General features: G+C 36.1%; 1 protein-coding gene across 1 annotated transcript; it reads right to left on the bottom strand.

The window, feature by feature from the left end:
* Positions 1-121: 121 nt before the first annotated feature.
* gspt1 (G1 to S phase transition 1) lies at positions 122-13,166 on the bottom strand. The gene is made up of 14 exons (XM_051124724.1): positions 12,772-13,166; positions 11,979-12,020; positions 8,715-8,951; positions 8,570-8,603; positions 8,385-8,462; positions 6,583-6,763; positions 5,033-5,187; positions 4,809-4,949; positions 4,619-4,712; positions 1,667-1,747; positions 1,380-1,553; positions 1,212-1,301; positions 944-1,112; positions 122-831 (listed from the first exon to the last, which is right to left on the bottom strand). Exons 1-14 carry the CDS (start codon positions 12,935-12,937, stop codon positions 779-781), a joined length of 1,695 nt encoding a protein of 564 aa, XP_050980681.1. The 5' UTR covers positions 12,938-13,166; the 3' UTR covers positions 122-778.
* Between the last annotated feature and the right edge of the window lie 16 nt (positions 13,167-13,182).

The following is a 13,182-nucleotide window of genomic DNA, read 5'->3' as shown; positions in this document are numbered from 1 at the left end:
ATTTACACCAGCTGATGTGACAAGTTACTTTTTTATTTTAACCACATGGGTGCATTTGTCATTTGTTATGTAATGACATCACAGTAAACAAATTCATCTGTTCATCTTGTGCATGATTACATCTCTACATAAGTGTCATTTTAGTTGAAGGACCAAGGCCTCTTTTACGACCTGATCTTGACAGTTACGTCTCTTGGGGACTTGCCAGGTAAAAAGCAAGATTTCTGGCAAGCTTAGACCCTGTATGGAACACCTTCATGCCGTAATGAAGCAGTCAGCAGTCTGTAACTGCCCAGGTAATGCTTTAATAATGTGATATGAAATCAAAGACCCTGCATTCTTATGGGGGAGAAATGATCTGAGTGTTATGTTTTTCGAACGGGGCACAGTAATGACATTAACCTTTCAAACAGATGACATCGAGACTCCCTTATATTTTAGTGTAGTATTTAAAAGCCAATAGCTTAAAAGAAAATTGCATCCATTTTAAGATTGAATAATATGTACCAGTGGAGAGAAACTGGCTTTAAAAATTGGGCTACATGAGTGGCATAGCTGAGCTCTCAATATGAGAAAGCTGTCACACTGAGCTTGTCTTTCTATATTAATGTTCTTCCTAAAATTGATACTGTCACTTTGATAATGTCCTTTTCCAAAGTTATTTTCTTAGACTGATCCACAGTGGGAAGATGGAGCAGTTTGGAGGACATCTGGCAGGCACACGTCACTGCATCCTCCTCAATCCCAGAGTGCACCAGGGAAGTCCTTCGATCTGCATTTAGTCCTTCTCAGGTACCAACTTCAGCACCTTGCCAATTGCGATTGTCTTACCTAAAAAATGAAACGTCCTTATTTTCAGTATTTACATAGAAATACTATTATAGTATTATATCTGTCATTGCTGTGAAAACAGCCAAAAATGTGATGTTTCTTAAAATCTTACCCTCATCCCTCAAAGTGAAACGTCCCATCTGAGGGAAGTCTTTGAAAGTCTCTAAGCAGATAGTTCCTGCGGCCCTAAGACGGGCGATGCATACTTGGTCTTGTTTGACAAAGCGTGGACGAGTCTTGCTCTTTTCTCCTGTCTTCTTGTCCACCAGACAGATTAATGCCTAATAGTGGAGGTTTTTGGGAACATGACGGTTAAATATTTTAGGCTACCAACACCTTTTTTTGTCTGAATGTTTTAGGAGAGCACTCAAATAACTTACTGTTATCTGCACTTCTTCTATGCAGGTATGGATGTGTAGTACTGCATTGTAACCTGGGCATATTATGGATTTGTGTTCAATAATAACAATCTGTAAACAAGAACAGAAAAAAAAGCTATTAGATTATGCAAACCAAAAATTCTCCCAGTCAGTGTCCTAAATCCTTACCTGGGCATCGAAAGTGCGTCCTGAGTGGCAGAGGTTCTCAGCGTTGCATAGGATAAAGCCTGGGAGAATCTCTTCCTCCTCAATGCCTTTGAGACGGAGCTTCAGGTTTTCACCAGGTCCAGCGTATTCGGTCTCCACGTCATCAGAGAGAAGGCTCAACACTTCCACCGTGTGCTGGGAAATTAGAACAATGTTTCAGATTTTTTCATTGAGTGTGAAAATTTAAGGCAATGCCTAAGAATCATAATGGCTGAGATAATAAATTGTAATGTTTTGTACAGTCTTACCCTATTTGGCATCATAATTAGTTGTTGTGCTTTCATGATACTTCCAGACTCCAGTTTTCCAAGCACCACAGTGCCCATGTCCTACACAAAAGATTATAAAAGAGCATTATGGACTCTTTCTGCTGATATTAGAGGTTTTTTTAGTTAAGCAGTATCGGACATTGTTTACGCACCTTTGCCATTAGTTAAAACACCAATAATCTCCAGCAAATTTCAAAGTGAATATAATTTTTTCTCACTTTATAACTCACAATAGCGAGCTTATATCATGCAATTCTGAGGAAAAAGTTTATATCTCGCAATTCTGACATTATAACTCAAAATTCTGGGTTTATATCTTACGACTCTGAGAAAAAAAGAAATGCGAGTTTATATTATTTTGAGGAAAAAGTCCGAATTGCGACTTAAAGTTAATCATAAGACACCAATAAACTTTAGCAAATCTCAACGTGAATTAGGGCTGCACGATTAATCGCACGATATTGTGAGGCGCGCTTAGTCAGTGAAGCCGGTACTACTAATCAAAGTACCGGCTTCATTGACTAAGCGCGCCTCACAATATCGTGCGATTAATCGTGCAGCCCTAACGTGAATATCCCTTTTTTTTACTATAAATTTTACTGTTGTAATGCCTGAATTCACTTGTAGCATTTAAACATTTTTCATTTAGAAAAATAGTATAGAATTTTAATGCATGGAAACAAATATCTCAGAGAGAATGTAACTATTTTTTATTTTACATTTTGAATATGTATGAATTCGTACAATTTACTTTGTAAAAAGCATACAGTTTTTAGGAATATGTTAGCATATTATCAGAGTAATAAACTCAGAATTGTGATATATAAACTGCCTTTTTTCCCCAAAATTGCGAGTTTATACCTTGCAATTCTGACTGTTTAACACAAAATTGTTATTACGTGAGAATTGTGAAATATAAACTCGCAATTCTGAGAACATTTCACTCTTTTTCCCTCAGAATTGGATTTTATAACTCACAGTTGCAAGTTCTAGGAAAAAAAGTCAGAATTGCAAGTTAATATCTCACAGGTCTGACTTCACAACTCACAACTGCATGTTTATATCATGTAATTCTGGGAAAAAAATTATATTTCGCAATTCTGACTTGATTAAAAAGTTTATTTCTCACAATTTTGACTTTATGACCCAAAATTGCTTGTTTATATCTTACAGTTCTGAGAAAAAAGTCAGAATTGCAAGTTAATATCTTGCGATTATGACTTTATAACTCACAATTGCGAATTTATATCATGCAATTCTGAAAAAAAAGTTTAGATCTTTCAATTCTGACTTAATTTCTCATAACTGCAAGAGTATATCTTGCAATTTGTTCATATATCGCAATTTGTTCAATGTATAGCTCTTAAATAGTCAATATCTCGCAATTCTGACTTTATAACTCACAATTGCGAGTTTATATCATGCAATTCTGAGAAAAAGTTTAGATCTCTCAATTCTGACTTTATTTCTCAGAACTGCAAGTTTATTTCTCGCAATTTTGACTTTATAACCCAAAATTCTGTGTTTATATCCTACAATTCTGAAAAAAAAGTCAGACTTGCGAGTTTGTGTCACACATTTCTGAGAAAAAAGGTAAGAATTGTAAGTTAATATCTTACAATTATAACTTTATAACTCACAATTGTGAGTTGCTATCATGTGATTCTGAAAAAAAAAAACGTTTAGATCTTTCAATTCTGACTTAATTTCTCAGAACTGCAAGAGTATATCTCGCAATTTTTTTATATATCGCAATTTGTTTAATTTATATCTTAAATAGTTAATATCTCGCAATTCTGACTTTATAACTCACAAGTGTGAATTTATGTCATGCAATTCCAGGAAAAAGGTTTAGATCTCTCAATTCTGACCTAATTTTTCAAAACTGCAAGTGTATGTCTCGTAATTTGTTTATATGTCGCAATTTGTTTAATTTATATCTTAGTATCTTGTAATTATGACTATAACTCACAATTGTGAGTTTATATCATGCAATTCTGACTTAATTTCTCAGAACTGCAAGATTATATCTCGCACTTTGTTTAATTTATATCTTGAAATTGCGGGTTTATATCTCACAATTCTGAAAAAAAGTCAGAATTACGAGTTTCTATCATGCAATTCTGAGAAAAAAAGTAAACACACATTTGTGAGAAAAGAAAGTTAGAATTCTGAGATAAAAATTTGCAGTATCTTTCTTACTTTTTATAGGCTTCCATAATAAGCAGATTGTACTAAAAAAGTTTTCTTTTACATTTTCATTTATAAAAATGTAATGTACATTACGTTTATAATATAGTACAACACTATACTTTCTGTTTTCTTACCTTGGCATTACATCACAATTGGAGCCAATGGTAATGCAGGAATTATATTTGTTATAGTCATCATTCAGAATTTGAATATTGGTGCATATTCATTTTAATATTGGTACATTTTAACGTTCTTTCTCAAAATTAAAACTAAATCTTTTGGGGTTTCAAATGCTTATTTGAAGATCTTTCTATCCAATTACTGACACTTCAATCTGATGGTAACCCTCAGCTCTAGCAAGGCTTTAATTATCTTAATGAACTTAATCTCATTACATGTGCTAAACACAGGACCTAGTTTAGCTTATTGCTTTCATAATACCTCACACATTTACTCTCAATGGGAAGAGAACCGCTGAGAAAACAATTTCCTCCTTCCATTATACTAGATAGTTTCCTGCCAAAACACTCTCTCATGCTGTGGTATTAAAATAATTGGAAATCATCAGCAGAAACTGAGACAATAGCAGTATTTGGAGCAGTGAGACATTCTTGATAGACTCTCAGCATAATATTACAGAGCAACAGATGTGGTTTTTGAGAAGTGTGTTGCTTATGCAAATATACTGAGATTGTGTATAACTGTTTTAGCATCTACCAGCATTGTAAAGTCATTTACCTTGTATTTATCCACAATAGGCAATCGGATGGGGCCATCACTTGATCTGTTAAAGTTTGGCAGACTGTCCAGATGTGGAATGAACGGTAATCCCCTATACAGAGTTGAAGTAGTTCAAGAGTCAAAGTAAACTGCCAGTTGTCACTTTCATTTATTCACGATAGCCTGATAAATGACATGCTGTACTTACGTGTACCAAGGGCACAGCTCAGAAGATTCTTTCAGGTTGGCTCCAGTCAGTCCAGAGCAGGGCATGAAGTGAATGTCTTTCTTTGGATTAAAGCCCACCTTCTTCAGAAATGGCACTAACTTCTCTTTACATTCCTCATATCTGTGGGAAAATGTGAGGTAATTGGTGAAAGATGGACAAGAATAATAATGTTAAGAAGTCAAACTAAGAAGTATTTTCTTCACCTATCCAAACTCCAGTTCACAGTGGGATCGTCCATTTTGTTGATGAGGACTACCAGATGTTTGACTCCAGCTGTTTTGGCCAGCATGGCATGCTCCCTGGTCTGGCCTCCTTTTTCAAAACCGGTCTCAAACTCACCCTTTCTGGCAGAGATGACCTGTAGAAAAGGAAAACAATGTTTTCTTACACGTTCCTCAATAAATATAGACAAAATAAAATCTAAAATATTTTAAAGAAGAACTTCCAAAAACAAAGATTCACATTTAATGTACTTAACCCCTATGTCATCCAAGATGTTCATGTCTTTCTTTCTTCAGTCGTAACGAAATTATGTTTTTTGAGGAAAACATTTCATGATTTTTCTCCATATAATGGACTGATATGGTGCCCCGATTTTGAACTTCCAAAATGCAGTTTAAATGCAGCTTCAAACGATCCCAAGTGCGGTTGTAAACGATCCCAGCCGAGGAAGAAGGGTCTTTCTAGCGGAACGATCGGTTATTTTCATTTAAAAAATACTATTTAAATACTTTTTAATCTCAAACGCTCGTCTTGCCTCTTAGTCCCTGAACTCTGTGTATTCTGATTCAGGACAGTTAGGGTATGTTGAAAAACTCCAATCGTATTTTCTCCCTCGACTTCAAAAATCATTTCAAAATCATCCTACATTGCTGCAGAACCCAATCTTTGCATCCTACAGTGCTGTACCAATCCAATCTTTGCAAAGTGGACATGCAAAGAAGATCAAACACCCTTAACAAAAAAGGTAAAACAGTGATATAGGATGATTTTGAAGTGGAGAGAGAACATGAGATGAGAGTGTTTCGACATACCCCAACTGTCATGAACTGGAAAAAATCAGTCCAGGCAGAGTAAGACAAGATGAGCATTTGACATTAAAAAGTATATAAATTGTATTATTTTATGAAAGTAACTGATCGTTCCGCTAGATAAGACCCTTCTCCCTCAGCTGGGATCGTTTACAACCACATTCGGGATCGTTTGAAGCCACATTTAAACTGCATTTTGGAAGTTCAAACTCGGGACACCATATCAGTCCATTATATGAAGAAAAATGCTGAAATGTTTTCCTCAAAAAACATGATTTCATTACTACTGAAGAAAGAAAGACTTGAACATCTTGGATGACAGGGGGGTGAGTACATTATATGTGAATCTTTGTTTTGGAAGTGGACTTCTCCTTTAATGCTTTTGAAGTAATCTCTTATTCTCATCAAAGCTGCATTTAATCAAAAATGCAGTAAAAGCAGCAATACTATGAAAATTTAGTACTAAATATTTTATTTTAATATATTTTAAAATTTACTTCATTCTTGTGATGGCAAAGCTAAATTTAATCAGCCAATACTCAAGTGCTAAATATTTTTGTAGGAACATTTTGTGATACATTTTTATGAAGGATTCTTTAATAAACAGGAAGTTCAAAAGAACAGCATTTACTTTGGCAAAGACTTTCACAGCTTAGCTACAGAGCTATAAGCAGCAATCGGTCCTGCTGGAAAATAAAAGAGGCGTTTGAAGAGGAACTCACCAGCACTGCCAAGTCAGCTTGGGATGCCCCTCCAATCATGTTGGGTACAAAGCTTTTATGGCCTGGGGCGTCTAGAATAGTAAAGTGCTTTTTCTCAGTTTCAAAGTAGGCTCTTCCAACTTCTACTGTTTTCCCCTTGTCTCTTTCCTCTTGGTTTGTGTCTAGAGCCCAGGAAAGATACCTGCAGGGACAAACAGATGTATGAGATATCATTTCAACCCAGACTCCATCATGAGAGCAAACATTTCACTCAAAAAGACATGAATTTTTGATGTGCTCACAGAGACATCTATGAGTGCCTATGCCACAAGGTTTTCTTAGCCTAAACAAAGATTTTTAACCAGATCTCTGCCACATGATGTACTGAAACCTACTGTTCAAAAATTTGGGGTCAGTAAGAATTTAGTAAAGAAATGAATACTTTTAATTAGCAAGGATGCATTAAACTGATCAAAAGCAACAGTAAAGACATACAAAAGATTTCAAATAAATACTAAGTGTCAGTTTTCTCAAATATATTAAGACAGAACAATTGTTTTTGATATTAACAATATCAGTCAATTACAAGAATCAATTACATTTCAAATTGTATTAAAACAGAAAATGACTATTTTAAATTTGAATATTAAACTTCAGTTTAACATGTTAACTTAATAAGTTATGAAAAATAGCACAATTAAAATATTTTAACGCAGTTAACATGCTGGCCTCGCCCACAGACCTGTACCTCATCTTATATATCAAATATGATGTAGGGCAACAACTCCACAAATGCAGTTATGCCCTAAAATTCAAGATATTGGTGCAAAAAAAATGCCCCGTATGTGTTTTGTCTGATATTTATATATCACACAATATCACATATGCAGCAAGAGCAATATGACACCAGTGCAGATTTTGTCCCGATCTATCATGAACTTAAACATGACTTTATATAACAGTTAAGTAAATAAGAAGTTGATATTGTGTTATATTTTAAACACAATATTATGTATTTTTGATCAATTTTGCAAAGAACATATTACCTTTGATGAATCTGTTTTGAAGAAATAGAGTGAACGAATGACTCAAAAGCCCATTTATAAAGAGAGCCATGTACTTCATTCCTGAATGAATCAGCCGTTTGAACGAATTGAATGAATAAATGAATGACTTATAAATACATTTACCACCACCTGCTGGCAGATTTAGTTTCTTATTTAGAGTATCATTTCATTTAAAACAAAAAAGAAGAAAAATAAAAACATTAAAGGGATAGTTCAACAAAAAGATTAAAATTCTGTCATTTACTCACCCTCATTTAGTTTCAAACCTTTTTTTTGTGGAACATGAAAGAAGGTATTTTGAAGACTGTTGGTAACAAAGCTGTTTTGATTACCAATGACTTTCATTGTATGAACAAAAAATACTGAGATGTTTCTCATATTATCTTCTTTTACGTTCCATAGTTTATGTTAGGCCATTGCAGTCTAAATGTTTATGTTTAATAAATTCCATGTTGAATCAAATAAAATATTTCTTTGTAAAGCTACAATTTATAATGCCTACTTGATACTTTCTCATTTAACACAAAATAGCTTTAAATAATATTTTGTGGGTATTTTCACAGTCAAATTTATTTTGTGATTAATTAGATTAATTAACATCATGAAACATCATAATTAATTAGCCCTAATTATTTCACAATATTACTGTTTCTACTGTATTTTCAAAAAAATAAATACAGCTTTGGTGAGCATAAAAAATGTTCCATAGTCGGCACTGCGTATTATGTAAAGACTTGAATAACACAGTCTGTTTACCAAGTCTCTCTATTCTTCTCTTTCGCCTCCCGTTCATATTTCTCCAGCGTTCGTTTGTCCACCATACCAGTTAGATACCTTAATGAAAAACAATTAAATGTGCATTTGTTATATCATAGGTCACAATGTATAACAGAAAGTTATGTCGGTCACGACTTCATTATAAGGAATCACGGTTGACTCACATAATTTGCCCACCAATTGTAGATTTGCCTGCATCTGTACAAAAAAAATAAATCAATCAGACAATAAATCAATCAATCACACAAAGCAGGTGAAATAAAACTGTATATTCCAACACTAAATGACGATATAAATATGTTAACATACCCACATGTCCAATGAACACAACATTCACGTGTTCTTTCTTGGGGGCATCCGGTGGAGGAGGAGGCAGCTTGGGAGTCGGCATCTCCTCATCCTCCTCCATCATTTCATCCTGTGCCTCATCCCCACAAAATCCTGTGTCTGCTGGGGATCCACCTCCTGGTTCCTCCTCATCCGGCTCACCTTTCTGCTCCCACGTCTCCACTGCGCTGGCATCTGTCTCTCCATTCTCAACGGCAGCTGCAGGGACAGTCACATGAATATGTTTATTAAGACTTATTAAAACACTGACCTGTTCCTGGAAGATACAAAAACAAGCCAACAAAAATGCTTCTTGAAATGATTCAGTATCTAACACGGCCCTATAATCAAATCCTGTATTAGTTTAGTTGTGTCAGCTCAGCTGTATATTAAAACGGATATTTAGCTACATGTTTTAATGAATATATAAAATGAAACATTTCTGATCATTTACTTCTCATTCATTATGATTTGTTTAAAACCCATATGACGTTTTACAGAACACAAAAGAAACATTTTGAAGAGTGTTTATATGCATGACAAAGATGAAAATTTTGTCATCATTTACTCACCCTCATTTCATTCCAAAACTATATGACTTTCTTTCATCTGTAAAACATCAAGGAAGATTTTGAAAAATGTCTTTGTGTTTTTGTCCATACAATGGAAGTTCCGTCAGGTTTCTAATTTTGTTTTTGTTAAGTTCTTTAAAATGTCTTCCTCTGTGTTATGAAGAACTAACAACACATTCAGGTATGGAATCAGGGTGAGTGGATGATGCTATAATTTTTGGGTGGTGTATTCCTTTAAGAAATCAGAGTATTTATTAAAAAATAAAAATGTAAATAAAGCACGTTTCCAACTGACAAATAAATCGAGAGACCAAAAACTGTTTATTTAATTCACATTTAATCCATTTTTAAAAGCAAGACATAAATATAGCTGTAAGCAGCGATTACAGGGGTTTAAGCGCTTTTGAGCACATATGAAAAAAGATATTATTAAGCTTGTAACCAGCTAAATCAATTATTTAAAAAGGAAAAACCAGGTAATTTACCATAGAAATATTATGTTTTTATAACATTTATGTTATAAGGCCTTCTTAAAACATTGCATGCTTGTTTAGAATTACCTGTTGCATGTGCTCAGCAGGTTTTGTGAAGTTTTGAGTTTTCCTTTAGGCTTTATAGGATTTTGGTTAAACTTGGACAGGCCCCTTTTCTAAATTACCCCATCATAGCTTCCCAAATGGTAAATTTCAACATTTTTTTTTATATTTATTAGTCTAGAGAGTCCACAGAATTGTACTGCAGTGCTTTTTTGTACTGCAGATTGAGTGAAAAACCTAGGACTAGTTCGCAAAGGTAGGTTTTTTACATATCAATCATTTAACAAACGATTTGATTGACAGCAGTGGTTCTAAAGGCAAAGTTGTCTTGAATGAGAAGTTCTATCGTATGATATGAATATTGTGCATATGTGTGAAAAAACGCGCAATGTAAAATCATTTATGCCCTTTTTGTAAAAAAAAAGCCATATCACCCCCCCAGTGGCCCCAGAAGATCTCTGGGGCTGTGAGTCGAACAGGCCCACTGAGTTTCATTCTGATCAGCCTCAGTTAACCTTGTCTAACAGGTGCTCAAAATTCATCAGCCAATAGTGGCCAGGTTTTTTGAGATACGCAAATGTCCTTGTAGACACTTGTGGCACTTCGGACCAAGACCGTGCACACCAATTTTCATGTTGATAGGACAAATGGTGGCGCAGTTATAGTTATTTCTGTGTTTTTTTTCCTCTTATAGTGCCACCAAGTGGCCAAGCTCCACAATTGTTTTCCTGTGACCTCAGATTCAGCTCTTACATAAGTTTTCTGAGTTAGGTGGAGATATCTCATTCTGTTCAGGAGTTACAGGTATTTTACTAAAAGTGGCCGCGCCCCTTTGGAACGTATTGGCGTCACTTTGCGACGATGAATCGAAAGTTCACATTTTTTTGATAATTATTGATATTCACTCTCCAGAGAATCTTTCTGCACTGGTTTGGTTTCGATCGGGCAAAAAAACTAGGACTAGATTGCAAAAGTAGGTTTTTCAAAAAATACAAAATACCTGAAAATTTCGCCAGCCTCACGACTAAAAGTGAGACGGATTCCAACGACATAAGACACTTGAGCCTGCGATTGGCGGATTAAGAGTTATGAGCGATTTCGTACTTTTGATCGCTGTAGCGCCCCCAGCAGGCTGATTGGGGTGAGCCTTGGTCACGCTGTTGGTGGTGTGAGTACTACCATCCCTCCAAGTTTCAGGTCTCTACGACATACGGTTTGGTCTGCACGATCAGTTTTACGTGGAGATCGCTGGTCTGTGACGATTCTAACAATTACAATAGGGTTTCAGCATTACACGCTTGAACCCCATTGCATACTTTTCTGAAGCTTGAAAGCTTCAGTCACCTTTTACAGTTGTATGTAAAAGAGTGACCAGCACGGGGTGTTTCCTTTTGGGTTCAGCAGAGGAAAGTGAGTCATATGGGTGTGGAACAGCATGAAGGTGTGTAAAAGATTTCAGTTCTGCAGAATTTGCATTTTTTGGGTAAATTATAAGCCAGTAGTTCTCAACCAGGGGATCGGGGTCCACTAAGAAGCCCTTATTTGAGTCAAAAGGGTTGAGAAACCAAAGATTCAAACGTCAGCAGAGGACAAGAAAAGAATTTCAATGAACTGATTTATATGCCACTACAAATATTGTACTGCATAACAATTTTCAAAAACACAGTAGAGCATTTTGCTCACCAAGCTACAACGACAGACTACTAAGAAATGCATTCATTGTTTTGACAGCTCTATTACACAGGGCATTGAACACATACAATGCAGTCCTGGCTACTTTCAACAGTTGCAGAGGATGAGTGAGATAACAACTGATTCACAAGACTCTGCAGCTGTATGAAAATCTATGCTTTACATAAAGTGTACAGCTGGAATCGGGGCTAAATGAGTAAGCACTACTACTCCATTCATGGAAACATTGTCATCTGCTTCTCTGGGTCAGTAGCTGTGGCTGGAGGTGTAAGTGCAGAGATAAATACGGCCTGTAATATGAGCACACGCGTGCTGATGTAACAAGCCTAAGTTGCCCTCTGTATGGCTGATGAAGCAGCATTACCAGCAGTGCAACAGTATATCAGAAACCCTAGCAGAAAAGCAGTCTAGATTGACACACAGCTATCCGAAAAACATGAACATACCCACTGGTTCTGAGATCTCCATGCTGGCCACTGCATCAGTGCCTGTAAAGAGAAACGGAGGGGGGATGTCCGGATAACATTAAATTATAATGTTGTAAATCTGTTTTTAAGAATATCCATAGACAACTTAATTGTTTAAATCTCCATTGTGACATAAGTGGAACAGATATAATTTCAATGCACAGGTGAAAACAGATTTTCTCAAAGTTGGTGTGCACTTTACCCCCTGTCATTCACAGAATACACTACATGAACCTGAAACAGACAGGTGTCACATATTATCAGCAGGTCATCTGTCTGTTATTATTAGTAGTATTCACAATTTTACGACAGTTGGTCATGTGACATCAACAATGCAGCAACCTTACCAGGGGCGACCCGCTTCTATATAGAATAAAACAGCTAATGTCTTCGTTTCATGTAAATATACATAATTTTAATGGAGTCATAAAGGTTGCTAACTTATTTAAGTGTAAAAGTTTTAATAAAGTAACAATTAGTCGCATATTAGCGATATCCCGGTGTGAAGTGGGTTGCTAAACCGGCTACGCAAGGCTAGCCGGGTATTAGTTCTTGACAGATCCGCAATGTGCACTAAATCAACATTTTATGAAGTAGTAACGTACAACTAAGTGCAATAAAAAAATATCTTGACTTGACTATGATAAACATATCGCTCAAATAACCACTATCATCTATCCGGCTAGCCTGCTATAAACATTTCCAGCTAAAAGCCCTTTTATGGGCAGACCTTATCAATTCTGTCAGTCGTTTATTAACGCTGTCAGTTTACCATCAGATGTGGCGTTTTCCGGTGGACCCCGGGAAAGAAAGGACGGTACGAATTCCGGAGCGTTCACGTTGAGCCCGGTAAAGGCGGACTGAAGTTCGGTATCAGCCGTGGCCTCAACATCGTCCTCCTGTTCCCACGAATCAGGGGCTGTGTCTCTCGAGTCCATAGTGGCTTTAACTCGAATAGCTGACGTTTCTAGCGGGTTGCGCTATAACCCACAAGGCGGGTTTGACCAAAACCAAGTCTGTTGTTTTTTCAGTATCTATTCCAGGTAAATTGAGGGATTGGGGAACTCGTAGATGTGCTGAAATGGTGCATGGGGCGCCTAGTCTTCATGCGACACCATGGACGTGTAGCTAGTTAGCTGATCCTGGATCTTGCATGCGCGCAGTGCAGAAACGTGGACTGTGA

Source organism: Labeo rohita, chromosome 12, assembly GCF_022985175.1.
Source record: "Labeo rohita strain BAU-BD-2019 chromosome 12, IGBB_LRoh.1.0, whole genome shotgun sequence".
NCBI classification, from domain to species: domain Eukaryota; kingdom Metazoa; phylum Chordata; class Actinopteri; order Cypriniformes; family Cyprinidae; genus Labeo; species Labeo rohita.
This window is presented reverse-complemented; position numbering and strand designations above follow the sequence as displayed.